The sequence below is a fragment of the Alternaria infectoria genome (genome assembly GCF_024043175.1).
Source record: "Alternaria infectoria strain BMP 0036 chromosome Unknown scaffold_5, whole genome shotgun sequence".
In the NCBI taxonomy this organism is placed as follows: Eukaryota; Fungi; Ascomycota; class Dothideomycetes; order Pleosporales; family Pleosporaceae; genus Alternaria; species Alternaria infectoria.
Window position 1 is genome coordinate 376,102 of NW_026250694.1, and position 27,781 is coordinate 403,882.

A 27,781-nucleotide genomic window follows, 5' to 3' on the forward strand; every position below is an offset into this window, starting at 1 on the left:
AACAATAATCATTTTACGATCTTCACACGAATCCCTTTCAATCCCTGAATCCCTTCGGATCTCTTGGCAAATCTCATTTGCACATGGCGACAGGGAAATCGCGATAGACAGCGCCAGATCCTCGGTTGTGGGCTCTATCAGGATTGCGCCAGCCTCGTTTTGGGGCGACCCCGCTCTCTCCCTGGTGGGCGTGGCACAGCTGCACGACGAAGGAGTACCACAGCCGGTCCGTTTAAAGAGTCGCGACGCGCGAAATGTAAACGCTATCCGTTGCTGCTAGTTGCGGCTTTCCACGCGCTACTCCGACCACTCTTTCCGACATCCAACCACCCAGGACACCGTCGCGATGCCGATTCGAAGCGACTGGACCCTTGCGCGCGAAGGTAAGCACCGAGCCATTGCCGCCCCCAACCATCACAATGGCAATAGTATCGCGTAGAACGCTCTTCTAACCACGTGAACAGGCGTGACTGGCGATACCATAAGCCGCCTCATTAGGTACACGGCCTTCAATCCTGCCCTCACGCTGCCCCTCATCCTCCTTGCGCGCTACACGCACCAAGGCAACGCCCTTGCCGAAGACCATGCCACAGCATTCAAGGGCTTGAAGACGCTGCTGGGCTTGGGTGCGCTGAGCACCGTCAACGCCTGGCTCAACAGCGGCGTGACCAACAACTGGAGCGGCGACGCCTACGTCTGGAGTCGCGAGGTCGTCGTTGTAACCGGAGGCAGCGATGGCATTGGCAAGATCGTGGTGCAGTTGCTCGCCGAGAAGGGTATCAAGGTCGCCGTCCTGGATGTTCAGGACTTGACGTATGAGGGTATGTCTGCAATTGAGCGTCAATTGCTTGCAAGATATACTGACACTCACCAGCCCCATCATCCGTCCGCTTCTTCAAATGCGATCTTACCGACCCCGAGGCCATCGCCTCCGCCGCCTCATCCATCCGCTCCACACTCGGTAACCCCACGGTCCTGATCAACAACGCCGGAGTCGCACGCGGCAAGACCATCCTCGAGTCGACAGAGAAGGACATCAACCTGACCTTCAAGGTCAACGCCTTCAGCCACTACTACCTAACCCAGCAGTTCCTGCCCGCCATGATCGCCGCCAACCACGGCATGATCGTGACCGTCGCCTCCGTAGCCGGCTACCTCTCCGCGCCCTCCATGGTCGACTACGCGTCCTCCAAAGCCGCCGCCCTCTCCTTCCACGAAGGCCTCGCCGCCGAACTCACCGCCCGCTACAACGCACCCAAGATAAGGACTGTGCTCATGGCCCAGAGTTACACCCGCACGGCGCTGTTCGAGGGCTTCGATTCAAAGGGCGTTCTGTACCCGGAGACCGTCGCGGAGAGCATTGTCAAGGCGGTGTTGAGTGGCAAGAGTCAGCATGTTGTGCTACCGGAGACTAGCGGGCTGTTCATTCCGGCGATAAGGACTTGGCCGTACTGGATGCAGTATGGGCTGAGGAAGAGGCTGGGTAAGCTTATGGCGGGGTGGAAGGGCAGGCAGGTTGTTCAGCCTAGTTTGGCGGGTGAGGAGAAGAGGGTCGAGGATAGCACTGTTCTTGTTGATAAGGAGTAGGAGGGGGGTTGATTGGTGGAAATGTGTGGTACTGTCCGCAGTTTGCACACAATCTTCGGTGATTTGTGTTGGGGTTGTAGTACTCAGCTGTTCATATTTCTTTTGATGTGTTACATAATCTTGCAGTATACCTTTCATATAATTGAGCGATATCACCAGCGCATACTCAATTGAAGTAAGCTGACTCTGGCTACGGATGGTCTTAAGACAAGCATCGCTCTCAGGGATGTGAGTTGAGATAGGAGTAAACTGTTAAGGAATGACGTAAACGTACACGTGGTATGCATCAACGTCGTAGGATGGCAAGCGTATATTATAAAGCCGCCTGTAACCCATCTCGATATCCTAGTTACTTTGCCATCTCCATATCTTCCAAATCGTCGTACGAAACATGGCCCATCTAACACGAGAAGAAGTCCTTGAGTCGGGTGAGGTATCCGAAATATACAGAAAGGTACAGTAGTTTCATGAGACACTTGCGATAACACATCATCGCCTTCTCCTCCACCGTCCCACCTACTCCTGAACAACCAATTCTCAACTCACACACCAACCACAGGCCTTCACAGCACGCCCATTCCAAACAACAGGCCCAGACTTCTTCGCCCACCGCGCCTCCCGCGCAGCCCACCTCTCGCAGCTCCGCCATCTCTACCCCATCCCCGGTCCCATCCCAGAGCACGTGACAGAAAGCCTCCACGATGTGCCCACCCGAGATGGAGCTTCCATCCGCGTCAAAGTGTACCAGCCTGTTGCTGGTCCGCCGGAGGATGGCAGCCCGCTGATCATGATGTACCACGAAGGAGGCTGGAGTATGGGTGATTTAACGGATGAAGATATGAATTGTCGGATGTTTACGAGGGAGTTGGGTGCTGTTTGTGTTAATGTTGAGTATCGGTAAGACGATCCCGTCGTTTGTATCCCAGGTTTTCTTTGATTCTTTACGTTATCGTTGCGTCTTCGTATACTTCAACTTCCTTTCCCAAGACACATTTACTCACGTACCACCACAGTCTAGCACCCGAGCACAAATTCCCAATCGGCATCCACGACTGCCACGACGCCCTCCTCTGGGCTATCAAAAACAGCGACGTACTCAACGCAACACCCACCCGCGGCCTCCTCGTAGGTGGCGCCTCAGCCGGCGGCAATATCGCCGCCGTCCTTGCCCTTCTCGCCCGAGACACAGCTTTAAACCCGCCCATTACAGGCCAATACCTCTGCGTCCCCGCCCTCCTCCCTCACACAAACGTTCCTACCCACCTACTTCCCCTCTACCAATCCCGTTCAGACAATACTTCCGACCCTGTCCTCAAAGACATGGCACCAGGATTCATCGAATCTATCTACGAACCCCAGGAAAAGTCCCCGCTTTGGGACCCGTTCAACCATCCAGATGGGCATAAGGGGGTTGCAAAAGCGTTCTTCCAGGTTAGCGGGCTGGATCCGTTGAGGGATGAGGCGGTGCTTTATGACAGGAAACTGAGGGAGAGTGGGGTGTTGACGCGGTTTGACCTGTACAAGGGGTTCGGACATATGTTTTGGACGAATTATCCGGAGTTGGAGGAGAGTAGGGAGTTTAGCAAGGACACGTTGGAGGGGGTGAGGTGGTTGTTGGAGAGGTAGGTGGGTGTTGGGGTTGTGCATGATTAATTTCATGTGAATATGATACACTATGAGCATATCAACCTACATGTCTCCTCATACACACACGCACCCCCGAGCATCTCGCAATTCAGCGATACCGACCAGTAGCATTTCCCCACTGCCCTCTTCTCTCATTCCAATACACCTGCATACCCGGTGGATTGCCCATATGCCTCCAATGTCCCCAGTTGAAGTGCCCGTGAAGCACTTGAGCGAGGTTATCTGCTGTGATGCGATCTGGGCGTCGGTATTCGGCCCAACGGACGCCTCGGCCTGTCATGACAGGAGATGGTGCGAGCGTGGGTTGGTGTGTGGTTAGTAGTTGAATGTTATGTTTGTCAGGAGGTTCAAAATCTTTGCCTAGGAGAATGGTTTAGATAAAGGGAATAGAAAGGATGGCGGATGAGGTGAATGTATCGATGATGAGTGTGCTGGCATGACTGTGGATTTCATACTTCAAGAACACGATGCGCGTCTCACGCCATGAAAACGTGTGAAAATTCGACTGGAATACGGTGTACAAGGACCACGTAGATTATCAAGATATCAGTAGCACATACAGTAACAGAACTTAGGATACGTGGTCTAGGAATGGCAATCTATAATGTGAAAGCTTGTATTGGGTACGGAAATACACTGTGGGTATAAAGCCATGCTAATGACGACCGTGAACCTGTAAAAAAGCCTTTGCTATCGCGAGCGTCGAATAAAGTTGTACGGAATGCATATGCCTGAGAAAGTGGAAAATGCCTGTAAAGAAACAAGACCCAGACTACGAACCGCCCCTTGGACTGCCCGAGGGCGCCTTGTTGACCAAACTGGAGAAGAAGGATCTCAGCTTCTCGTTGTCGTTGATGTTGGTATCCTGTGTTTTCGGAGGTGGTGTCTCAGGCTCGTCTGATCGGTTGGCTTGACGGTCCTGCGGTGAGGTTAGTATATGTTCATGATCTCCTCGGGAGAGATGGACTTGTGCTTGACGTACCTGTAGCCTCTTTACCATTTCATCGGCGTTGACTTGAATTCCACCCATGTTGAATTGTACAGGTCCAATATGCTCTTCAACTACTCCCGATGCGTCGTCGGTATAAGTCCTAGAGATTGACGGATCTTGCTCTTTGCGCGCAGCCTTCATGGCAGCTTCGTTCTCATCCTCCCGCCGCAGATTCTCAAGAACGTTGACTTGATCGGCGAGGAAGGCCTGTGGATCTTTGCTTGATACTTCGAGCCCGTTGGCTTGTTTCGACAAGCTGGAAAGTGCGTAGTCTGACTCGGGGTTGCGAATCGTCTCTTCGTAGATTGAGGTCGCCGACGGGCCCTCCTCTTCCTCTTCCGCTGGCGCGACCTGTGTCTCTTCGCCGTTCGGTTGAGCTTCTCCGTCGACGGGTGCAGGTACTTGGCCGTTGGTCGGCCGCATGTGCTGGGGAATGTCGATGTCAACACTCCATTTCTCGCTGATGCCCTCCACATCGAAGCCTTCTCGTAATATACGAATTTTCGCCCATGAGTCCCAGTTGGGTGGAACCAGTACGCGATCGCGATCCGTCACATTGTGCCTAAGTTGCTCTTGTTTCAGCAGGGACTTGATGCCGAGTGTGGAGTGAATGAGCGTTCGCAAAGATCCCGGCGCCGTGGGCATTGTGTATACCAAGCTTGAGCCGTGCTTGAGAAGAATGGTGCGCATGTACTGGAGTATGAAGTCAAATTCCTCCTCTTTCCAGCCCCGCTCCTTCTCAAGGGTCTCGATCTTGTCTGCGTTCTGGCATACCACACATAGCGGTATGCCGAGCGGCTCATCCCATTCTCCCGGGCCAAGTGGTATCTTCACGTTCTCCATGCTGCTACCTTCGGATGGGAGGTTGCGACCCTTGTCTTGTAGGGTTTGGATGTTCTCCTCCAGAACTACCTTGGAGTTGTCATCGAGCGAGACGATAAGCGATCGCAGTACTCTGATCCAGTCGCGCAGTTGTCGTATCCACAGCCATGGGTGGTTCCAGTCCAGGAGTATGACGATAAGCATGTGCGGGAGGGTTCGTGGGTTGAGGTACGGCTTGATCAAGGGCGTGAACGACGGCGATGGATTGGCGAGGAGGTAGAGCGAGAGGCGCGCAAGAGTATCTAGCTTTGTTAGCGATGTATGTTGTTATAACCAGTGCCACTACACACCCTCGTGATCCGTGTCCAGTACATCTTGGTACGTGTAGCCCAGGGCGAATTGATTGGCGATGGGCGGCTTCCTGCCCCGATCTGGCGGTCGCCTATTGTTTGCAGAGTCTGTGGATACTGATTCAAGAAACTCTCGCTGCGTCTCTGGTGTTCCGCCTGGGATCGAGTATTAGCTGGATCCCCTATTCTGCGTGTCGTGGCCCTCACCCAGGACGAGTAGACTCTTTTCCGGCAGTCGCTTTCCACTCGAGATGTTGTCGAGCATGGGCTTCCATATTTCCTCTTTGTCCGTATCTCTGCTGCCCGGCCGGTCGTGGCTCCCCGGAACGCGTGTGGGGAAGTTGGAGGTCCGACGCGCGCTCGCCATTGCGGAGGTGCTGCGGAGCTGGTCGCTGGCGAAATGTTACCTTCCTGGCTGAGCGATGCTGTGAAGATGATGTACACAAAGGATGCGACGGATGCGGACAGGCTAAGGCGGCACGGAGTGAATGTCTAGTGGGGTTGCGGTGTGCTTGTTTGGCCGCATGTTCGCTGGTACCTTTTCTGCAGGGATGCGGCTGCTGGCCAAGCCCGAGCTTCAAAAGTTCCAGCGGACTTGCCTGCCCTCCGACACGACGTCTAGAATACTGCGCCAACATTTTTCCGAGTCGCAGCGACATACAAGAGGGATTCGAAGACCCACGATCCATGTCTGAACAGCCATCACAGCGCTAGTGGATCAGGAAGCGACGCCCAACCCACCCGCCAAACGCGCCTTCCTCACTTCTCTCACCTCACCACCACGTACACACCACGCCCACGATGAACTCGGTGCGCGCGATCCAGCAGCTCAACAAGCGCGAGCTCGAAGCGGGCATTAACCCAGAAGGTTCATGGCATACCGACTACCGCGACACAGCCTTCATTAACATCGGCGGCCTACCCTTCGAACTATCGGAGGGTGACATCATCACGATATTCTCCCAGTATGGCGAGCCGGTATGGGTCAAGCTTGCGCGCGACAAGGAGACGGGAAAGTCACGAGGCTTTGCCTGGATCAAGTACGAAGACCAGAGGAGCTGCGACCTGGCTGTGGACAACCTAGGTGGAGCAACCATTATGGACCGAGTCATCAGGGTCGACCATGCGCGGTACAAGCCTAAGGACGACGAAGATATGAGGGACAATACCATGGGGGACGTCGACCTCGACGCGGGCAATGAGTCCGATGGCGGCAGAAGGAAGCGGAGAAAGACGGAAAGCGAAAGCGACTCGGACGACGACCGACCACTACTACCAGAGGAGATCGAACTAGGGCGGCTTATGGAGAAGCTCGACGAGGACGATCCGATGCGCGATTCCATGATCAAGCGTCAACAAGAGAAAGTCGACGATGCCCTCAAGAAGCTGAAGAAGCAGAAGCGCAAAGAAAAGGAGCGGGCAAAGCGCAAGGATAGGCATAGTCGAAGAGACAGGTCGAGAGACCGAGATAGGAGCAAGGACAGAAGAAGGATCAAGGAAGCGGGAGAGGACAATGGGCGTGACAAGCACTCGCGTCGGAGGAGTAAGAGCCGCGACAGGAGCCCACGCGACGAACATAGACATCGGAAGTCAAAACCACGAGATGACTCGGAGGACAGACATCGTCGCCACCGGTCAGAACGGACTCGAGACCGGAGCGAGGATTCCAGAGACAGACGCGACCGACATCGAAAGCGCGAGCGAAGACGCTCAGGTTCCGACGGCGACGATGCAGGGCCCTCACGGCGAAAACCATCGCACTCACCATTACCATATCGCGCTCGTTCTCCCTAGTCGTCGGCTATACCCCTATGATTGTCGGCACAGGCTCTGTCGCTGTCTCAGTACTGTAGTATTATACATGAATATTCATCTATCGCTACGAAGTCAAGTAGCTGTTTATCCCAAGCACTACGTTCCAACCAACAGCCTCCTGGCTACCATCTCAAGCTGCACTTCTACAGCCCCACCTCTCCCTGCCGCTTCAAAGCCTTCGGTGACTATCTCTGTCAAACGCGTCAATCCACCCTGCTGTTCAAAGCGTTTTCCTCGGGACCAGGGCACAACCACCTCGATCTTCAGCTTCCTCAGACTGGTTAGCTGGTAGACTGGCTCAAGCCTCAACCGCTTCTTTACGTCCTTCTTTGGAGCTAGCTTCACCGGCGCTGGCGCACGCGCAAAATCCGTTAGCCAGAAATAGTCCAACTCGAAGATTAGACTGCGGAGTCCAGTGCACTTGGCAGCTAGATCTTCACCCGTGGTTATGTACACCCTCTGGTGTTTCAGGCCGTAGGCGAGGAGATCGCCATAACAGAGCATGCGCACGTGTTTGAAGCCGTCGACAGCGGAGAGAAAATTCATCAGAGGAACCACATGCGTTATGCTGCTTTTTAAGACCGTGAAGCGTGTGCGGCGGATCCAGACAGCGAGTCCCTCATTGTGTAATTCCTTGCTGGCAAAACATATATTTGCGAGTGTAGCTGGCGCTACGGTCAGGGGCGAGATGTCCTTGTACGCCTGGACAAAGTATCGTGTTGAGAGGCCGTCCATTGCGTAACGATAGACCTTCTCACGTATCTCGAGCGGAAGCTGGAGAAAGCGTGGGAAGTAGTCTGGCACGTACTCTTCGCATTCCTCGGCCTTGATAACAATGTCAGAGCGCGATGGCAGCACTTGAGGCTTGCGGGGTCGAGATTGATGGCGCACTTTGCGCTCGCTGTGTCGGGGTACATGGAAGATGTACTTTGGCTTCCTGGGTATCTTGTGATTGCTTGTCCCATGAGGACTAGACGCAAAGGCGAAACCGAAACCGAAACACTTCGCAGCGCGATTAGCGGCTGCCAGCAAATAGATGAGGTAGAAAAGTCGTCCTACCATCACCGCGACGACGACTGCGAGAGCGACTCTGAAATTGAACTCCATTGCTTGTTCAACTAGAGTTGCCGAATCTGTTGAAAGGAAAGTTGAAGGTAGAGGGAGAGAAGGGAGTAATTTGTCATCTTGGAGATTGCTCAACTGATGGGTGAGCGGGAGTTAACTGTGCTCAAAGCTTGAGGCGCGTGTGGCAATAACAAACAGCTTCTCGCCTCAAACCTGAAGGTTTTAACAAACGAAGGGTTCGCAGATGAAGGGTTCACAAACGAAGGGTTCACAAGCATTTTGTGGCAGTAAGGAGCGTCTTGTAAAGAGGACTACAGGTGCCGACCCTCGATCAAAATACGAGCTAGAAAAAGTTAAATGCTGTATTAGATGCCGAGGGGCTTCGATCTACCAGCTGACCATCTATCTCTATACGTTATTATCTACCAAGCGAGCTCCCTCATGTGAGACTCTACTACATTATAGTCTTGAATTCCATTCAACTCGTCCTAGACAAGCTGATCGACATTGCTCTTTTCATGTAGTGAAAGATCCAACTTTCACCCCCGCGAGCCAACGGCGTAGGCACCCGGTTCTCCCATTCCACTCTAACTTATCGACTGTTCATGTTGTAGCCCGGTAGACGTTCATCTCCGGGCAGCTCCCAGACCGCCTTGATCTGGCTCTGACTCGACAGTTCTGCATATGACTCCTCAGTCGATAGTTCGGCTTTATCGTTAAACTCTGCCACAGCGACTGGAGGCTCGTCTAAACGGGGAGCCACTCGTTTGCGTTTGTGGCGCCTGATGAAGAGTATCAACAGGGCGGTCAGAAGGCATCCTCCTAGAGCTCCACCGACTCCGGCGCCGATGGAAATTGCTTTGCTGTCGCTTTGGCCCGAATTGTCGGCTGGCGGGCTCGGAGAGGCTTGAGTTACGGACCCAGTACCAGTGCGCGATGGAGTTGGCAAAGGCGTGGTACTCGCACTCGAAATAGCGGATGAACTCAGTGACAGCGACGAACTACTCTCAACCCCTGTATACGGGCCTACAGTAGCACTCGTCAAGGTAAACACCGCCGTATCCGTTTGACAGCACCTCTGCCCCTCTGCCTCAGATTCACAGCAGTACTCTGCCTCCCTCCCGTATCCCTGCGAGCCACACTGCCACACCTTGACGCCATCAGCGCGAAAGTCATAGGCGCTAGAATTATTCGGCGTATCTTGATTGAGCTGACAGTTCTGTGGGCAGAGTGGGCTAGACCAGCTCCTATCCGTACAGGTGCCGCGTGCGTACTCCTGGCCGCTATCGCTCTCTGCACCACCCATAATGCAAAGGCCGTTTGTGAGACAGGCTGCGCGCGACCAGCAACATCCTGTCACTTCTGCGTCGGGGTCGCATGGGACGTCATGGGGCTGTGTGTCGCCGTTGGGGAAGTAGCATATGTTCTGTGGTGATGCGAAGCGGAGTAGGAAAAATGCGAGAAAGAGAGTATGGTGATGCATGATGAAGAGATACAGGGAGCAAAGAAAAGGGAGTACGAGGGTAACAAGAAGCATATAGCTGTGGGGGTCATTACGGCCCCCAAATACTCAGCGTGAGACTGCATGCTAAGCGCCCGAAATCTGACAACACAGCTACGCTGTCAGGAGATTTGAATGGAGAGCCAAGATTGTTCCGCAAAATGGGGCGGAAGCTGATTCAGCGTAGAATCACTATCCAATCATTTATATTCGGGTATAATTTACCAACGCCGCCCCCATCCCTCCTTTCGCCATATCTATGCAGCCTGTTTCTGGCCGGTGACAGGGCATACAGCCCCATCTGCCGCACCCTCTACGCTCGGGTGTGTAGCGACCTTGTCCTTGTGGTGTCCAACTGTCGCCTTTGTGACTGGGCAGATGTCGCCGGCGTTCGCCTTGAGCATGTCTGGGTGGTCGGGAGGAAGCACGGTTGTAGCTGTGCCTACGATAGGGCAGAGAGCATCGTCCATCTCTTGGGCCTTGGTCGTCTTTACGTTCTTCTTGAGCGCCGGGCACGATGTAGCCTCGGTGCCTTGGGTGGGGACGGGAGGGTGTGCGGAGAGGTTGTGGTGGTGGTCGCTGGTTGCGCCTACGACTGGGCACTATGGGTTGTATGTTAGTGATGTGCAACCAGATCGAGTATAGTATTTGGTACGTACAACCTGGCCATCCTTCGCTAGGTCGATAGAGGGGTGGTTTGGGGGAAGCACATCGTTTGTGGTACCGATCACGGGGCAAGACATGTTAATGGAAGTGTTGTTGTTGGTGTTGTATTACAAAGACTGGTGTAAAAGTTGTAAGAGTTGTAGATCAGCAAGAAGTGAAGAGGGGTATCAAAGCGGTGTATATGGGCTTGCTAGCAAGCGCCAGACTCTTGCTGCACCTTGTATGGCCGCCTCGAAGCTACCCCAGATTTGCAGGGATCGCGTCGCTAGCGCCTTTGTCATGGCCATCACGTCACCGCTGATTGGTGGAATGGCTCGAGCTTGAGCTCCTCAACGCGCGCCTTTCGAAGCTTCGAATAACAGCTAACCTTCTGCCTTGTTTCTGTTTCCGGACTATCGCGTTACAAATGAGTGTACCGCATGTCGGTGCTCAAGACTAATTGCTTTTCACGTTGGAAGGCATCATCATACCGAATTTATGATGCCCAGGTGGTTATTTGGTAATCAACTTAGGATGCCCGGCGATGACCTGTAAGCACCAAACTTAGAAGTTCAACAAATATCAGGATGCTGAACGTTTCTCTTTAACCAATAATACAGGACGGGTCTATCTAGACAGTTATAGCAGGTCCAGCCTTAACAAGGGCTTTTGATAATGCGCTCTTCATCTCAATGCGCGACTTCACTTCCGCCATATCTTTATCGTCCAGCTCAACCAGGGTCCCGCGAACACGTCCCCTCCAGCATCCCCATCGGCGGACCAACTCGACTTGGATACCGCGCACCGGATTCCGCTGAACGAGGAAGCTCTTCATCATCCACTTGCTTACTTCCTCTAGCACATCTAGATCGGCCTCCTTGCCGCCTCGAGATGGTCGCATGTATATGCCATCGATATACACCTTATCCAACTTGGTACAGCCGAGAATTGTCTCCAGCTTGAATCGGTCGATGACTGTAGCCAGAGGAAGTGCCGTGCGTTCCCAGTCGGTCTCCGCACTGCTGAAAGTCACCTTATCGACATGAAAGGTCATGTCGAGCTTGCGAAGGTTCTTGCAAGCGACAGCTAACTCAAAGCTGGCGTTGGTGAGGGCTGGTGGGATGCGTTGGTGGTTGAACCAATGCATGTGCGGGAAGTTGAGGTGCTTCACCGCGTTCTCGCCGCCGCCACCAGGAATCGCCTTTATGAACTTGGTAAACCAAGTCGCGATCTTGAAGTTAGTGTTTCGGAACATGTACTTCAAATCGAATCGCTTGGTCCTCTGCAGCATCAGGACGAGAACTTCCTCATGCATCTTGTGGCTCACGAAAGCGAGGTTTGGTAGCCAACCCTTTGGGCAACGGCCCGTGCTAGCGTCCGGAAAGACCTTTGGATTCTGGTTGTCGCAAGCGATGAGCACGTTGGGATACTCCCACTTGCAGCACGGATTGCTGAATTCGTCGTAGTGCTGATGCTCGCTCAGGCGACCAGCATCACACTCCATCAAGGCATACTCGTGCATGATGGACTCGCGGAGCTCTCCAGGTAAGTTGAGGAACTTCTGGAACCAGTCCGGACAGACGTACGTTGTGTATTCGACCACCTCGGAAAACTCGCGGAATGCGGCGATTTCCGGGTCGTTCCAGTTGTCGAAGTCGTTGGTATACTCCAAATACGAGCTGCAAGTCATGCGGAAATCGTCAAAGATATAGTCCCGAACTTCTTTAAATCCGTCCATGAACCAGTCCATGTGGGTGATGGCTGTGGGGAAAGTCCGCCATTCCTCAAGTCCGTGTATGTACGCAGACTCATCCACGCAATACATACACTGACATGGGCATTCCCAGTCATCCCAGTAATCTTCATCCGAGTCATCCGAATCTCTCGCTCTGTTGCAGCAATGGTCATCGCGGCTGCCCCACGCATTCCAGAAACAGGCGTTCTCGTATGAAAGAACGAGATCGAAGAAGACGGCATCTTCGATCGGAGTGTATCCCATGTGACGGTACACAGTCAATAATGAGTCCGGCAGGGGTGGATAGGAGAGCATGTCCAGCGGCGGAGGGTCGTAGGCATGCTTCATGCATTGCATACCAGCTCTTGCCAATTTGGAGAATTCGCCATCGGCCAATGTTCTCTGCTGATACACCGTGCATATACTGATCATGTCTAGGAACACATTGTTCTCTGTGGTAGAAGGATCGTTCCAGTCTTCTGCGGAGTCATGTTCGTTACTGTATTCGATATAGCCTTCGGCGGTCAAAGTAAGATTCTGGAATGCCTCAAGGAGAACGGGATCCGGATCCTCGGTGGAGTGTTCAGGGGTGAAGCTCTGCTCAACTGTCTTTACGAAGGACGTGTAGGACTTTTGGATGTCCTCCTAGTCATTATCAGTATTGCCAACGGTAGCAATGAGTTCATGAGACTTACCGACACCGGGTAGTCGATGAGTTTGACCATGATTGCTCTGGGTACACTAGGTATGTAAACTCTTTAGAAAGATTCAAGATTCTAGAGTTGAGTGGATCGATCCGTTGGAGAAGGGCTGGGCGCGCAGAGAGCTGGGGCTAATATAGAACAAGGAGGGTGTGCTAGGCAGAAGAAAGCCCTGTAGCAGCAAGGGCGGGCTTTTTGCATTCACTGCATCGTATATTAGTCTGTGCAGTCTTGCCCCTTCGCAGAACAGGCACGAAGACCGTGGTTCTCGAAGGTGGGGGCAAAAGCACTCAGAGGTATGCTGCGAGTCCTCCTCGACCAGCTTGATGTTGACAAACTAAGTACATGGCTTGCATCGTAGCCGCACACAAACGATTGCTTGAAACATGACACATCAAGTCGCATTTCGATCGGCGTGCTTCAGAAGTTGTCAAAACACACTTTCGCCGGAGTTTGATAGATCAATAGTTCAACGAGTAAACAGAGGTTAGACTACCACGCAAAGCAAGCACACATGTCCCTAGATATGCCTTGAAATCGAGGATTTTAGTAAGGGGGTACCAAGATATCACAGGTTAATCACTCCGCAAGACAGCAAAGACAGAAAGAATTACAATGATGAAGGTCGTAAGTATAAACATTATTGAATCATCCTCCTAGCCTACTCGATTACTAGCTCGCCCTCTTGCTTCATATCACGGCTGCTTGCTCCAACCCAAACTGCATATCGGCCCCTCTGAAGCTCCCAAGCCTGAGCCGTAACGTTCCAGACACTCAGATCGCGTCGGTCCAACGTGAACTCAACCTCTCGGCTTTCACCAGGCTGCAACAAGCCCACGCGTTCGAAACCTCTGAGCTGCTTCGCCGGCGCATTCGGTACGCCCAAGTATAGCTGCGCTACTTCGTGGCCAGCGACCTTGCCGGTGTTGGTAATAGTGACTGTGGCGCGGTACAAGACTTGCCATAGCCAAGGGTGACCTCCTTGTACAATCGGCACAGATGTGGACGGGAAGGCAGCGAGACTTGCATTCGCCACAGGCTCAACTGTCATGTTCGCATAGCCGAATGTCGTGTATGAAAGCCCGTAACCGAATTCATACTGCGGTGTGATGTTTTGCGCGTCGAAAGCGCGGTAGTCGATGTACAAGCCCTCGGTGAAGTCCGACTGCAAGAATGCCGGGATGGAAGGGTCGAGAGTTGAATTGAGAAGGTGGCCGTAATCGGACTCTTGCTTTGCGACAGTGTACGGCAAACGTCCGGATGGGCTCACATCGCCGTACAGAACGTCGGCGATGGCATTACCGCTTTCCTGGCCAGGAACACCCGCGAAAAGGACGGCGGTGACGTTGGGGTGGTCAATCCATGCGTCAACGGTGCGGATGCCGGCGGAGTGCAGTACAACAACCGTGTTTGAGCAGTTGGTTGCAACGTTGTTGACAAGCTGGTCGCTGAACTCATCTGTAAGAGAAGTGCGATCGAAGCTCTCCGAAGCGTATGCGTTGATGAAGACGAGGCACGCGTCAGCATTTGCGTACACGGTCGGGTTGACACCAAAGAAGTCCCATCGTACAGTTCCACGATCCGAAATTACGCGATTCTGAATGGCGTTGAATGGGCTGATAACATAAGGTGGGGTGCTGGAGCCCGATCCACCTGCCGTAATAAGTGTACCGTTGAGCGTGTTCCAGCCGAAATTCTCTTCATAGCCACCACCGAATCGAGATGGATTGTTCCATGGCTGGGACTTTACTTCAGCATCGTAGCCGTAGATGTTCAAGAAGCGGGGGTGTTGGAGTGGTAGAGTGTTGTTGACATTCTTGACCAGCACGGTTCCCGCGGCTCCGATCTCTCGGATGAGAGATGCGTGATCTTCGCGCACGTCGACGATCTCGTGTTCGACGTTGTATGGGTAGACGGCGTTCTCAGGGAAACCCTCGTCTTGGTTGAGATAGAACCAGGCTGCGAGTAGTCTTGTGTTCATGTCGTCGAGCCTCTCTGTAGTAACGGATCCGTTGTTCACCGCATCGGTAAGGTTCTCGCCCCAGAATTTGGCAACAGGCATCACCACATCTAGACCAGCATTCGCTGAGGCTACACCGGCGTGCTGGGCATCCCAGTCAGATACCACGAAACCCTCGAAACCCAATTCTTCCTTCAAAATTCCGTTCATAAGCTTGCTGTTCTGGCATCCATATGAATTGTTGATTCGCTGGTATGAGCACATCAGCGAACCGGCTCCTTCACGCAGGGCATCCATGAATGGCCAAGCATAGAGCTCGTGCAGTGTGCGATCGTCCACATTCGAAGAGACAGCCTCGCCTTCGTCACCAGGGCGTCGCCTGTACTCTTGTTCTTGCGCAAGCCAATGCTATTGATACGATCAGCCTAGCTTTCATCGCATTTGCGATGTCGCCTACCTTTGGTGTAGCAATCACGCCCTCTTTCTGTGTGCCTCTAGTGATGAGACCACCGCCAATACCAGCAAGATACGGGTCGGCACCAAGACCTTCCCAGTTCCTACCTCCGCGAGCGATCCTTCCAATAGGGCCGATGAATGGGCCGAGAGCAACGTGAATGCCTTTTCCTCTGTACTCTCTACCGAGAGCATGGCCATATCTGAGCATGAGATCTCGATCGAAGGTAGCTCCAAGATGAATGCCCGCAGGGAATGACGAGACAAACTCTTGTCCTCGCACGCCGGCAGGTGCATCCGCGAAACATAGCTCTGGGATCTGAAGACGAGGTACAGCTCCGGTTTGGCCTACGCAAGGACCGGAGACGCCATGTGTGAGATTCGACTTCTCCTCCAGCGTCAATTGTGCCACGAGGTCTCTCGCTCGAGCATATGCGGATGCCCAAGAAGACGAGGTAGTTCCATTACCGACAGCTGTCTATTGTTAGTCCTTTGATCTTCGATCATGACCAAAATACTCACGGGTCGGATACACTGGCGGACTAAGTCCGTAGAATGGAACCTCGGACTCGTTGGTGTATCCTTGTGAGACCGCTAGATTTGGCAGTAGAGCAAAGCTCACCGCAACTGCGCTGGAGTATCTCATCTTGCGAAACTTCCGTCTGCAACACGATGATTGCAGTCGCTGGCATCACGGGTAGCTAAATACCTCCGAAAACTTTGCATGCATCTCGCGATCTACCCACGTCATTCGGGATTCCACCGGAATACCATATGGGCCTCGTGACGAGCCATCCGCAATGCTACCGTTCTCTCCAACCGTTCTCCGCATTTTGCCTTGGCGGAGAGGGGAGAGCGGATACAAGTGTCGATGGCTGCTGGATGGAGGATGGTCGGCACGACTGGCGATTGCCGACAGGCTAGCTTCGCCGACGATTACCCAGATGCTTCTTCGCATCGCCCCGCTCTGTATTCCATGAAAGCACAACATCTCCATCTCAAAGGTCTTGCACACTGTAGTACTGCAATTCAAAGCCGTCTTCATTCGTAACGGAGAAGACCTTGATCGATAAGACGAAAACGTTTGCAGGGCCGGCTTTCACACAGACTCACCTACCTAGGTATTCATCATTCCGCAGGCATGAATCAAATTCACGGTCGAAGCATCGCAATGCTTGGCCTGGCCATGATGCTTTTACATTAGCACCGAGAACTCGTCATCCATGTTTTCCGGGCTTTCGCTGTCGGAAGTCGGATCATGAAGTAGCCCCGGATAACAATCGCCCGAACCCCGAAGCGATTAGCGCGTCGTGCTTACCTAGGTAGGCCGTGCAGATATTCCAAGGTTGCGACCTCAGCCAAATGTTGGCGGCATCGTAGCGGCACGGTCGTTACTTATGGAACAGCCTGGCTATATAATGACGGAACCTTCCGGAAAGCGTTGATAGCGTTGCTACAGTTCCCGGGTCTGACGCCCGTTTCAGCCTGACAACGGCGACGCCTTGGTGCCTCAGGTTCTGTCTCAAGACCGCCAACACGTGGAGAAACATGCATCACCCCAGCCGTTCCTCATTATCGGAACGTCACAACTGTCAATGCGCGTGGACGCATTCCTCTTACGGCGGATCACAACATTCCGTGGGAAATCTTCGGGTTTGCTGGCCAATTGCCGCGTTGCGATAGCATGAACGCTTGAACAATGAGCTGTGAGGCGAGAAGCAAGGGTACAGAGAGAGACCAGTGCTCCAGAAGATTCTTCTGCCTTATGCTCAGGTACGGGTCGGAACCAGAGCTCCGCGTGGGAAAAATGGTGGCGCGTTGACATCGCGGGTCTTGAATCAGGTCTGCCTGCACGCTCAGGCACAACCAGCCACCCTGCACCACGAATGTTTCCACCCCCACTCAAGCTGCACAAGGCATCACATCAAGGAACCCGGCTTCTGAGGCTCCGAACTTTCTTGACAATGTGACGTTTGCCTCAATAGCGATGCTGTACCCGTTCATTGGCAAAGAATTTCTTTTTGTGCCTGCCACTCACTCGTTTAGACACCACTTACTTTCTACTTAGCGCTCTGCGAGCAGCTGCCAGCTGGACTGTGCTTACACTCTACATTCATTTCATCTTGTATTTCCCCATCAACTTCTTGTACAAGAATGGGATATGGAAAATCGATACTGCTGTCAATAAGGGTCCTGGCCCTGATCGTGGCAATGGGAGTGCTAGGACTAGGTGCTTGGTGTAAGTATTGATCTCTCAACCGAGAACATGGAAACACGGTACTAACGATTTCAATTAGCCCAGTTCATCATTCGCGATATGAAGAGCCGTGGTACCGGGATCATGGACGCAGTTCAGCCAGAGGCTCAAATGGCGGAGTATTGGAAAGAATACTTTGCTACGGTGTACAAAGGCGCCATCAAGATCTGGATTTCAGTCGCAGCAGTATGTGAATTAGCTATCAAGCGATACTCGCTTACTGACAAGATAGGCCGGATTTGCTTCACTCGCAGGCATCGTAATCGTCCTGACAGCCATCATCCGACGCTGGCGCATAACCTCAGCGATCCTCATCCCCATCGAATGCCTGTGCATGTGCGCCATGGGAGCCGCTCTCGGTGTTTCTCTCAGCTTCAACATGAGTCTCGAGACCTTTAGCGAAACACGTCTCGACACAGCGACAAACCCAAACCTTGAGATGTTCGCAATCCTGGTCGATCTTAGCCGTGGTTACACCATCGCGGCCGGAGCGGGATGGTTCCTCTTCTTGATCACATTCATCACCGCGACGATCGACGCGTGCCGTCGCGCCCGAGAGAAGGAGAGCTGTTCATTCGAACCCACTGCATCGGCACTCGGCATGGGTTTCCACGGATACGACGCTGTTGTTCCACCTCCTTCACGCAGTCGCGTCCCAACGATGTATGATCCGCGTGTGCCATCAATCCTGATCGACCCGAATGCACACGGAAGGGCGTCGGTAGCTAAAGACATCGAGATGGGACGCGCAGACTCTGTTCTCAGCCACGAGGGCAGGATTTCGCAAGAGTTTGAGAAAGAGATCTCTGGACCGCTGAGCTTAGAAAGACCACAAAAGGTGCAGCAGATGCGACCTTCACGGCCATGGAGCGAAGTACATAGGGCACCGAAGGCTGATGAAGTGATACACGCCATTTAGACATTATAGGATCATGACCACAGTAGATAGATTAGTCAAGTCGACACTCGCTTACATAGAAGAATGAAGTATACAAGACAAAGAGTGTCATAACGAGAACTACCTTGAGAGAGGGAAAGACCATTCAAGCTCGAGGGCAAGAGCTACACGACGGCCGGAAGAGAGCAAGTCGCGTCGCCTAATCACATGACCGCGTCTCTAGCGCGCTTTCTTAGCGCGACGCGCACTCCCCGCGTCATCGCCACGAGCAGTACAATCCGAACTCCAAATCTAACGTCTTGCACCTTATACGTCCGAACCCATCCCCTCCCAACATACAATGGCAGGTTTCACAAAACGAGGCGGCGCCCGAGGTGGCAGCAACTACAAAAAGACTTTCACAAAGAAACGATCCTCACCCGACGCTGACGACGACAACGCGCCGCGCGCAAGCAAGAAGACCAAATCCGGAGACGACGACGAGGAATCGGTACCAGTGGTACCTGAGCTGAAGACGGATGATAACGGCGATGCATATGTTGGTGTGAGTAGCCACGGCCAGAGCAAACCGAGTGCAGTTGGCAGAAGAGTGCTGACGAAAACGCCAGCTCAACGCCAGCGGCAAACGACGCGTCACAGTTAGCGATTTCAACAAGAGTACGCTTGTAAGCATACGGGAGTACTACGTCACTGATTCTGGAGAGACGAGGCCGGGGAAGAAGGTGTGTACATTCTATTTCTCCTGTATGCTCCTTTAGATGGTTGGGTTGCTAACACGGGTTTCTCATACAGGGCATCTCGCTTACAGTCGATCAATACAACGCTTTACTCGCATCGGCACCGCTTATCGAATCAGCGCTCGCGAAGAAGGATATACAGGTCGTGCGGCCGGATTACGAGGCTGATCTGAATGCGAAAACCGAGGATAAGATGGAGGCAACTGAGGACGAGGATGAGGAAGAAGAAGATGAGACCGCGAAGAAGGCAGACGAGGAAGGGGATGACGACGACGAGTAATAATCCGACGTCTCAAGCAGCAATTCCTGGACCAGTATCCAGATGTACAATAAGGGACAAGTTAGAGTTCTGGGTGATGATGATCAGACTTTATCACGGCAATGGGCGAACAAGTGAAGGCGATCGTTTCATTACGCTCATAGAAGAGCTCGCGTATCGGCTAAAATTATAAGCAAGAACAAGTATGTAAACAGCAATGTGACTCCACCGAGTTAACCAAACAAACGCCCGACCCAGAGATCCAGATGCATACATCCGCCGATTCCTATCCAAACACCAGATAATCAACGCCGGAAAACCATCTCAAAGCTCGTCATACCGTTCGTTCCCCGTGAACCTGCATCCCAACAACATCAATGCCATCCAAACTTCGTCATGCCGTGACACGTACACATAAGCCATCAATCATGCATTGCGACTTCGAAGAACACGTCGTGGTCAAGCTCGACATATCAAGCGGCGATGCCAACTCTAGAACCCTCAGAGGGCGAGTCGAAGCTTCAAACCGGGAGTTACGGAGCGAGACGCAGGAGCGTGTTCGTATCAGCAGTCGTCAATAGATTTCGTAGATGTGGATCTAGCCGACAGTGCTTGCCTCTTCCTCAGCCGCGCGCCGGAAGTAATCGGCGTCCATTTCGGACTCGTTGAAGGCAGCAGTAGGCAGATCAGTACCAACACCCGAGTCGCTGGGTGGGGCATAGTTCTCCTTCATCTCTTCCTTCACGGCGTCAACAGCACGGACGATTTCTGACTGTGTTGGCAGCTCCACGTCGTTCTCGGTAGTGGCGGTCGAGATTTCGGAGCCAGTGACGTCGGATGGGTTCATAGTAGCAGTGGGCTCATCGTCTTCTTCGTCTTCGGAGTAAACAGAGCCCTCCTCGTCGATGCGCTCTTCACCGGGCGCAGCAGAGCGAGCTGACTGAGCACCATACGAGGTGCGGCGGTCGATGTCGCTACCGGTCATGTACGAGGAACCGGAGGCGTATGTGTACTCGCTGCCTGTGCCGCCAAAGCTGGAGCGACCGTCATAGCCTGGCGTCTCACCCTCAGCGTAGTCGCGGCTGTCGAGACTGTAGCGACGCTCAGTGCCGGTCTCGCTCTGTGCGTCCTCCTCGATGACTTCGTGAGAGATCGGCGTTGTCTCGTGCTCATCCTCCTCAGGCAGAACATCATTCTCCTTGTTGGCAATGACGGCGCTAGGGCGACCGCCCCAAGAGCCCTTGCGAGAGTAGTTGCTGGTCTTGACAGAGTGGCTGCGCTTCAGTCCGGCATTGCTATCAACCGAAGCTTTCGTTGTCGGGTAAGCTTGAGCTCCAGTAGGGGCGTTGCCGCTGATCTGGCTAAGAGACAGGATGCGGCGTTGTGCTGGATTGGCAGGTGCACCGTTACGACGGATAGCAGGGCGGGGCTTGAGCGCAAGAGAAAGACCATTCGCGGCAGTGCTGGGAGGTGGCATGGCCCTGGTGTCCTCGTTGGCAGCGTCTGCGTTCATGCGCTTCTTGAGTTTCGAAGCGTTCTTCGAGCCACCCTTGGTCATCATTAGAGCACGGGAGTGGTCCATGATGCCGTTTAGGATGCGACGCTCGAGTGCGTCAGCCTTGGTGTCCATGAAGTGCAGCTCCTCTCGTCGAATGTCAAGCGCAGTGTGCAGAGACGAGACTTCACCAGTAAGGCGAACCTTCTGGTTAGCAAGGTTCTCGCGCTCCGCTTGCAGACTGGCAACTGCAGCAAGAAGCGAATCTTTCTCTTCTTTGAGCTCAGCCATAGTGCGATCCTTCTCTTCTTGCAGCTCGGCCATGACACGCTCCTTCTCCTCCTTGAGCTCTTGTACGACGCGATCCTTCTCAGCCTTCATCTCCTGGATGTCTGCGAAGAGCTGCTCCTTCTGGGTAGCCTTCTCAGCTCGCAGACTTTCCAAGTCGACTTCCAGCTGCTCCTTCTGGGTTGTCCTGCGCTCAATGAGCAGAGCGAGCTCCTCAGCTTCGCGTTCCTTGGACTCGTTGCCGTCGGTGATGAACTGCGTCTGCTTGGCGACGAAGTCGCTCAGCTCTACGGCAGTCATCTTGACTTGAGCGTGAATCTCGTCCAACTTCTCCAAGTTGCCCGCAGCTTTGCTTGCATCATCAGCATGACCAATGAGCTTGTCGAGCTTTTCGTGTACTGCTCCATCATTGTAGCTTGGCGCAGGCTCGATCGCCAGCAGCTTGTCGAGCTTCTCTTGCACAGGCGCATCGTCGTACTTCTCGGGAAGCTCGATAGACGGCGTAGGGGCTGGGAGTAGCTTGGGCAGATTGGCAAAGTGAGTCTGCAACTCTTCAGAACGAGCCTTGGCTTCCTCATTCCAAGCACGGACATTCTCGTCTGCCTCCTCCTTGGTCTTCTGTGCGTGCTCATAGTGAGCCTTGACAAGAGCTTCGATCTCGTGCAAGGCAACCATGAATTTGGGATGGTACTCCGTGATGTTATCCTGGAGGTTCGTGAAGATGTTTTCGACGTTCTTGATCTCGTCACGGGTGTGAGAATGCTCCGTCTTGTCGTCGAGCTTCTGTTCTTCAAACTTGGCAATGGTGTCGTTCTTCTGCTCTTCGAGCTTGGCGATGGTCTCGCTCTTCTGCTCTTCAAGCTTCGCGATAGTCTCAAGTTTCTGCTCCTCAAGCTTCTCCATCATCGCAAGCTTCTGCTCTTCGTACTTGGCGAGCGTCTCCTCTACCTTGCCAATCATAGAAGCAGAGTCGGTTGACCATTGGGTGGTGGTGCCCTCCATTCGGTCGTTCATTCCAGCAATGGTGGCGCCAAGGGTGTCAATGGTAAGACGAAGCTCGTCAGCCGTTGCCCTGTTGCTTTCAAGGATCTTCTCTTGTTCCTCGGACTTCTCCTTCATAACCTTGGCAAGTTCGTCGGCCAAGAGCTGAGCATCATCGTACTTGGCCATGAGAGTGTTGAACTTGTCCTCTAGGCTTTCCGTGAAGCCCGCGATGATCGCGGCTTTGACTTCGTCGTGCTTTTCGAGGTGAAGCGCAGATTTCTCAGCTTGGTCATTCTGGAGTCCCTCGATAGATCCATGGGCGCGCTCAAACTCTCTGGTGAGAATCTCCATGAGTTCCTTGACGTCAGCGGTGACGTTGTTGGCACCGAGGGTCTCCTCCAACGTCTTGAATGAAGCCTGAAGACCCTCGATGGGCCCTCCTTCGATGAGGGTTGTCTTGATCTCCTCCCGCATCTCATCCAATGCAGTCTTGACGCCGGTGATGTCCTCCACGAGTTGGGCAGCTTCAGCGCGACGTTCGTCGAAGTTGGTCGCGGTCTTCATGATGTCCTCCTCGTAGGTGTCCTTCATCTTGTCGTGGCTGTCCCGGAAGTCGTGGATTAGACCTGTGAGCTGTTCCAAGTCGGCCTTAGATGGGAGTTCCTCAGGATCTGGAATCTTCATGTCGTCAATCTTGACCTTGAGATCATCCACAAGCAGAGTAACGGCATCGATATCTGCCTTGGTTGCTTGAGGGTTGGCCTCGTCGTCAGCCTTAGCAGCCTTCATCTCGTCGAGGGCAACCTTGATATCGTCGGCGATGACCTGAATGACTGTCACGTCTGCTTTGGTGGCACCTTCCTCCTCGAACTTCTTAGCAAGTGCCTCCAAAGCCTCAGACGTTGTACGGACAACGATCTCGACATCTTCCAGATTCTCCTTGGTGATAGCGGTCGCTGGGTCTGGTAGTACGAGCTCCTCAATCTTGGCCTTGGTGTTCGCAAGAAGAGTCTCGATGGCGTCGGTGTCTTCCTTCCTAGCGATGCCTTCAAGTGTAGGCGCTGGTGTTTCGCGATCTTGCATGAGAAGGACGGCGGCTTGCACATCTTTCAGAAGCTCTTCGATGTTGACTAGATCCTCCTTCATGGCAGATCCAGCCACGGCGGCTGCAGGCTCGGATTCCGGCAACGGGTTCGCCCTGGCGGCGTCCATCGCGTCGACCTTCTCCTGGATTTGAACAAGCATGTACTCCATGTTCGCCAAGTCGGCGGTTTGCGGAGATAGCTTTGGTGACGGTGGTAGCTCCGCCTGTGTCGCTTCCTCAACGATCTCACGTGACATTGATTCTCCCGCAGCGTCGTTCGCGAGAGCGATCTCGTTGCCAGCTGGAGGAAGAGGGACATACTCTTCAGCGTAGGATTCTTGCCTTACGCCCTTGAGCATGTCGATGTCGTCACGCAACGCATTCAGGCCGTCCTTGAGCGTGTCCAAGATCTCGTATGATATGCTCATGTCGATGGGCTTCTCAGCGATCTTCGAAACATCCGCCCTGAGACCATCTAGACCCTCGTTCATTGCATCCATGATTTCGCTGGTAGCGGAGTTGTTGCGGTCCGGGGTATCCAGCTTCTTGTCCAGATGCGATTGAAGGTCATCAAGACCCAGCTTGAGAGCTTCCAGGACTTCCTCAGTATCGGCCCGGGCGTGTTGTCGGGTCACGTTGTCAGACTGACGAAGAAGTTCTAGCTCTCCACGGAAAGCCTCCAGAAGCTCCTCATTGACACCCGCAGACTTGAGGTTGGCCTTGATATCGTCCAGCGCAGCCTTCACAACCATCAACATCTCGGCTTTATCATTGTCACCAGATGGGACAAGTGCGTTGCCAAGTGACTCCTTCAAGGCCTCCAGCTCGCCACGGATGAGCGCGATGTTGTCCTTTGACGTAGTCTCCTGAGAGGTGTGCAGACCGTCGATGAGCTCACGAACAGCGTCGACGATGTCGTCCTTTTCGCCTGCGCCGCCAGACTTCACTAGTGAGCCACCCAATGTTTCGCGCAGATGCTCGAACTCCTCTTTCAGAGTAGCCAGCATGTCGTCATTGGATGTAGTCGCAGTTGGCTTCTCGCCCATGAGAGTGTGGAGTCCTTCGAAGCCTACCTGAAGCTTCTCCAGGATATCGTTCTTGTTGCTGGAGGTGTCACCAAGAAGGACCTCTTTGAGCTCATCGAACTCGTGCTTGATCGCTTCGTTGATGTCGTCGTTCGAGTCAGTATCATCCTCCGATCGAAGGGCAACCTGTGACTTCATCTCGTCAAAGCCGGCGTTAAGAGCAGCGAGAATCTCCTCGTTGTTGTTGGAAGAGGGAGCCAACTGAGTAGTGAGCTTTTCATGGAGATTCTCAAACTCAGACTTGAGGTATGAAACCATGTCGCCACGGCTCCAAGCCTGATCTCCACGTGGACCTTCTGCGACGTAGCCCTGAACATCCTCGCGTAGCTTGTCGAGTTCTGCTTTGATGTGGTCAATCATCTCGCCGTCCTGGGTAATCTCTCGAGGCTGATTGACGGAGCCCTGAAGGTCGGCACGAAGACTGTCAAGTCCTTCGCGAAGGGCCTGGAGAACTTGCTCGGTGTCACGCCCGTTGGCAGCGGTGACACCTTCGAATTCGGTGTGAACCTCATCCAGCATCGCCTGTAGACGTTGCATGACAGCCTCGTTGTGAGGTTGTGCAGCGTTCTGGACAGCCTCTGAGATGGATTCCTGAGGAAGGTCGAGTTCCATTGCTCCAGGTTGGTGCTCCGCGAGCGCCTGGCGAATGACTTCCTCGAGCACTTCCCGAGACAAAGCATCCGTCGACGGTTGCTGGGCTGCAAGGGCCGGCTTCAACTCTTCCAACGACTCGCGCACGGCCATCAGAACCTCCTCGCGGATCTCGTGTACTTCGTTGACGGGTGGAGGCAGCTGGATCTGCTGTAGTGACTCCTGCAGCATCGTCTCAATCTCCTCCTTGGTGACGGCACCGGACCCGTTGAAGTCTTGTAAACCTTCGCGTAGACATTGGAGAATCTCGTCACTGCCCAATCCGACCTGTTGGACTTCATGGCTCGGGTTCATCTCGACACCATCAAAGGCCTCCCGGACAGCGCTGATGATGGACTCCTTGTCCACTGCCGCAGCTTGAGGTGTTGGCTGATCGAGACCACGCTCTGCAAGCGCTTGCTTGACAACATCGTAGACCTCGTTGTTGTCGACGGTGGTGCGGGTGACGACGGATGACATGGATTGCCGCCTTCGCTCACGCATGACCTTGTCCATGTGGTCCTTGAGGTTGGCAAGACCCTCTTGGACAATGGCGTTGATGTCTTCGGTGGATGGGGGTGAGCCAGATCCGGCTTCGGCTTCCTTGGCTTGTTCTGCCTCCTCCACCTTGCGAGCAAGCTCCCGTCCCATTCCTAGAACCTCCCCACGGAGATCTTGGATGAGCGACTTGGTGGCCATCGTAACGCATCCGGACTCAGCGACACTGTCCTTGATCTTACGGAGGAACTTGAGCATCTCCTCGCTCACGAAATCGGCAGCCTTTGGACTGGAATAGGACTTGCTGTCGGCCGATATCGTTCGAGTCAAGGCGCCAGATCCGGGGGATGGCTGGAACGAGGCCGAGCCAGCAGCTGCGGGATTGAAGAGACCGCCGGTTGAGCCTTGCTTGACGAACTCAGCCAACTCAGTAACCTTCTTGGCAGTCTCTCCAGTAGCCTTGTCGACCAGCTTCTGTAGACTTGCGACCAATCGCTCTTGACCGTCCTTCGTCACCATTTCGCGTATGATCTTCTCCAGCATTGCGACACTAGCGGCACCCTCGACAGAGTATGGGTTGGGGCTACCTATACGCTCATCTGTCCAGGGGCTGGTGGACGCCATACGCGGGAATGTGAATTGCTTCGTCGGTGTCATGTGAGGATCTTGCAGGTTGAGACTGCTAGAGCGAGAGGTGTCTCCGTTCATGGCAGCTGCCGCTTGAGCCTGCTGCTTCTGCGACATGGTAGACAGAAGATCCTGCAGAGACTTGCGGATGTCCTCGTCGCGTGTGTTCGTGGCTTCCTTGAGGCTGATGAGATCCGTCGCATTGTCTTTGCTTCGCCGGCTCAACTGCGACATGTCTTTTTGCAGGCTGGAGACGATGTTGTTGATGCTCATGAGCTGGCTGGAGATGTTATCGAAAGACTGTGGCGGTGATGGGCCGTGTACCGGACCTGGTGCCGGCGCTGCCGCTGGTGTAGCCGCTGGTGAAGAGTGTGCTGACCGGTTCGTAATGTTCGATAATGGAGGATCGAGCATGTGTTGGGGGATGGTCATGCTTTGCAACGCCTGCATGGTGGCCGATGGTGGTGTGTTCTCTCCCAGGATCGCCCTCTGGCTAGGCCGTAAGGCGGGTGTGTCTTTGATCTCAAATCGTGATGCTGGTGTAGGTGTGAGTTGTCGCATAGGGCTCACATCGGCATCCTTTCCAAAGTAGTCCCTCTCGTAGTCCCTTGAGATGGGTCGGCCTCCCCTGCTCGATGGTCGCTCGCGTTCGGGTGACCGCTCCGGCGACCGGGTATCGAGGAAGGGCCGCTCAGGTGAGCGGTTGTCTAGGTAGCTTCGTAGGTCACGAACGCTGCCCGGCTGTAATGACTGCATGCGCTTGTGCTGTGTGCCTTTTATCAGAGAGCGCTCGGACGAGGGCAGCTTCTGTGGCATGGGGTTAGTAGTGTATGAGCTCGCAGGTAAACTCTCTCGCGCCTTCTCTTCCAGCGCCTTCGCCGCCTTCATAATGGCTGCGGATGTGTTGGGGCGGGTGGTGAGAGTGGGCGAGCCAGGGTTGAGAGGCAGTGGCGGAGGTGCACGATCCGGGTCAGCACTATCCCACCTGAAGCGCAGTGTTAGCATATCGCGAAAGGCTACATGGCGGTGAGGAAGACGAACATGGGAATCATCCTGTCTGACGAGAACGAATGTGAGTGTCTGACGAGTTCCCGGTCGCGGGAGACCTCTCTGTCTGAAGAAGGCATTGTGATGTGTCGTCTGGTGTGTATTCAACCAAATATTGTGGTAGTGAGGCGGAGAGTGGGAGCGAGTATGATATGGAGCGCGTGAGTTTCAATTGGGGTATACAGCGGAGGGATGGATCGTGAAAAGCTATCAGCGATCCAGCGCAGGGTATATAATAGTTCGTGATATCGTGGAGGGTGGGAGTGTGGGAAAGTGGACTGCAGGTGCAGGGCGGGCGGTGTGTTGATCAATAGCTTGGGGTTTGTTTACGTGCACTGGCCAATAGGCGATGACGATGGAGGCGCGACTGCCAACTCAGCCGTCGCTGGGGCAGCAGCGGCGGCAATGGATGTCCCCGGCTGCGATGGTGCGCCAATGGCATGCATAGAGCGGGATAGATTGTGCAAACCAATATTAGGGCAAACGTATTCAGGAATTGTCGCGGTCCCTTGCTGTAGCGTGTTGTTGACCGAACTGCGGTTGCCATGTGCCCTGGACTGCTGTGGCGCTGGAGTGTGGCGTCGCCCCCAATCGGAATTACGTGCCGCCTAACCACCGAC

General features: G+C 53.8%; 10 protein-coding genes across 10 annotated transcripts; 4 read left to right on the top strand and 6 right to left on the bottom strand.

Moving 5' to 3' along the window:
• Window positions 1-346: 346 nt before the first annotated feature.
• J4E92_003806 (uncharacterized protein) lies at window positions 347-3,213 on the top strand (the record flags this gene model as incomplete). Its single annotated transcript, XM_051495200.1, has 5 exons — window positions 347-383; window positions 465-821; window positions 875-1,572; window positions 2,147-2,484; window positions 2,601-3,213. 5 exons carry the CDS (start codon window positions 347-349, stop codon window positions 3,211-3,213), a joined length of 2,043 nt encoding a protein of 680 aa, XP_051354219.1.
• A 793-nt stretch (window positions 3,214-4,006) lies between these two features.
• Window positions 4,007-5,764, bottom strand: J4E92_003807 (uncharacterized protein; the record flags this gene model as incomplete). The annotated part of the gene is made up of 4 exons (XM_051495201.1): window positions 4,007-4,153; window positions 4,217-5,349; window positions 5,398-5,553; window positions 5,605-5,764. 4 exons carry the CDS (start codon window positions 5,762-5,764, stop codon window positions 4,007-4,009), a joined length of 1,596 nt encoding a protein of 531 aa, XP_051354220.1.
• Window positions 5,765-6,198: 434 nt separating this feature from the next.
• J4E92_003808 (uncharacterized protein) lies at window positions 6,199-7,191 on the top strand (the record flags this gene model as incomplete). Its single annotated transcript, XM_051495202.1, has 1 exon — window positions 6,199-7,191. The coding sequence occupies one exon, from the start codon at window positions 6,199-6,201 to the stop codon at window positions 7,189-7,191; it is 993 nt and encodes a 330-aa protein (XP_051354221.1).
• A 117-nt stretch (window positions 7,192-7,308) lies between these two features.
• On the bottom strand, window positions 7,309-8,274 carry J4E92_003809 (uncharacterized protein; the record flags this gene model as incomplete). Its single annotated transcript, XM_051495203.1, has 1 exon — window positions 7,309-8,274. The coding sequence occupies one exon, from the start codon at window positions 8,272-8,274 to the stop codon at window positions 7,309-7,311; it is 966 nt and encodes a 321-aa protein (XP_051354222.1).
• A 1,761-nt stretch (window positions 8,275-10,035) lies between these two features.
• On the bottom strand, window positions 10,036-10,521 carry J4E92_003810 (uncharacterized protein; the record flags this gene model as incomplete). The annotated part of the gene is made up of 2 exons (XM_051495204.1): window positions 10,036-10,380; window positions 10,438-10,521. 2 exons carry the CDS (start codon window positions 10,519-10,521, stop codon window positions 10,036-10,038), a joined length of 429 nt encoding a protein of 142 aa, XP_051354223.1.
• A 533-nt stretch (window positions 10,522-11,054) lies between these two features.
• Window positions 11,055-12,883, bottom strand: J4E92_003811 (uncharacterized protein; the record flags this gene model as incomplete). The annotated part of the gene is made up of 2 exons (XM_051495205.1): window positions 11,055-12,803; window positions 12,854-12,883. The coding sequence occupies 2 exons, from the start codon at window positions 12,881-12,883 to the stop codon at window positions 11,055-11,057; spliced, it is 1,779 nt and encodes a 592-aa protein (XP_051354224.1).
• Window positions 12,884-13,520: 637 nt separating this feature from the next.
• J4E92_003812 (uncharacterized protein) lies at window positions 13,521-15,918 on the bottom strand (the record flags this gene model as incomplete). Its single annotated transcript, XM_051495206.1, has 3 exons — window positions 13,521-15,227; window positions 15,277-15,746; window positions 15,795-15,918. 3 exons carry the CDS (start codon window positions 15,916-15,918, stop codon window positions 13,521-13,523), a joined length of 2,301 nt encoding a protein of 766 aa, XP_051354225.1.
• A 1,565-nt stretch (window positions 15,919-17,483) lies between these two features.
• J4E92_003813 (uncharacterized protein) lies at window positions 17,484-18,448 on the top strand (the record flags this gene model as incomplete). Its single annotated transcript, XM_051495207.1, has 3 exons — window positions 17,484-17,511; window positions 17,570-17,715; window positions 17,762-18,448. 3 exons carry the CDS (start codon window positions 17,484-17,486, stop codon window positions 18,446-18,448), a joined length of 861 nt encoding a protein of 286 aa, XP_051354226.1.
• Window positions 18,449-18,767: 319 nt separating this feature from the next.
• J4E92_003814 (uncharacterized protein) lies at window positions 18,768-19,444 on the top strand (the record flags this gene model as incomplete). The annotated part of the gene is made up of 3 exons (XM_051495208.1): window positions 18,768-18,971; window positions 19,036-19,149; window positions 19,220-19,444. 3 exons carry the CDS (start codon window positions 18,768-18,770, stop codon window positions 19,442-19,444), a joined length of 543 nt encoding a protein of 180 aa, XP_051354227.1.
• A 577-nt stretch (window positions 19,445-20,021) lies between these two features.
• J4E92_003815 (uncharacterized protein) lies at window positions 20,022-27,241 on the bottom strand (the record flags this gene model as incomplete). The annotated part of the gene is made up of 2 exons (XM_051495209.1): window positions 20,022-27,099; window positions 27,156-27,241. The coding sequence occupies 2 exons, from the start codon at window positions 27,239-27,241 to the stop codon at window positions 20,022-20,024; spliced, it is 7,164 nt and encodes a 2,387-aa protein (XP_051354228.1).
• Window positions 27,242-27,781: the final 540 nt, after the last annotated feature.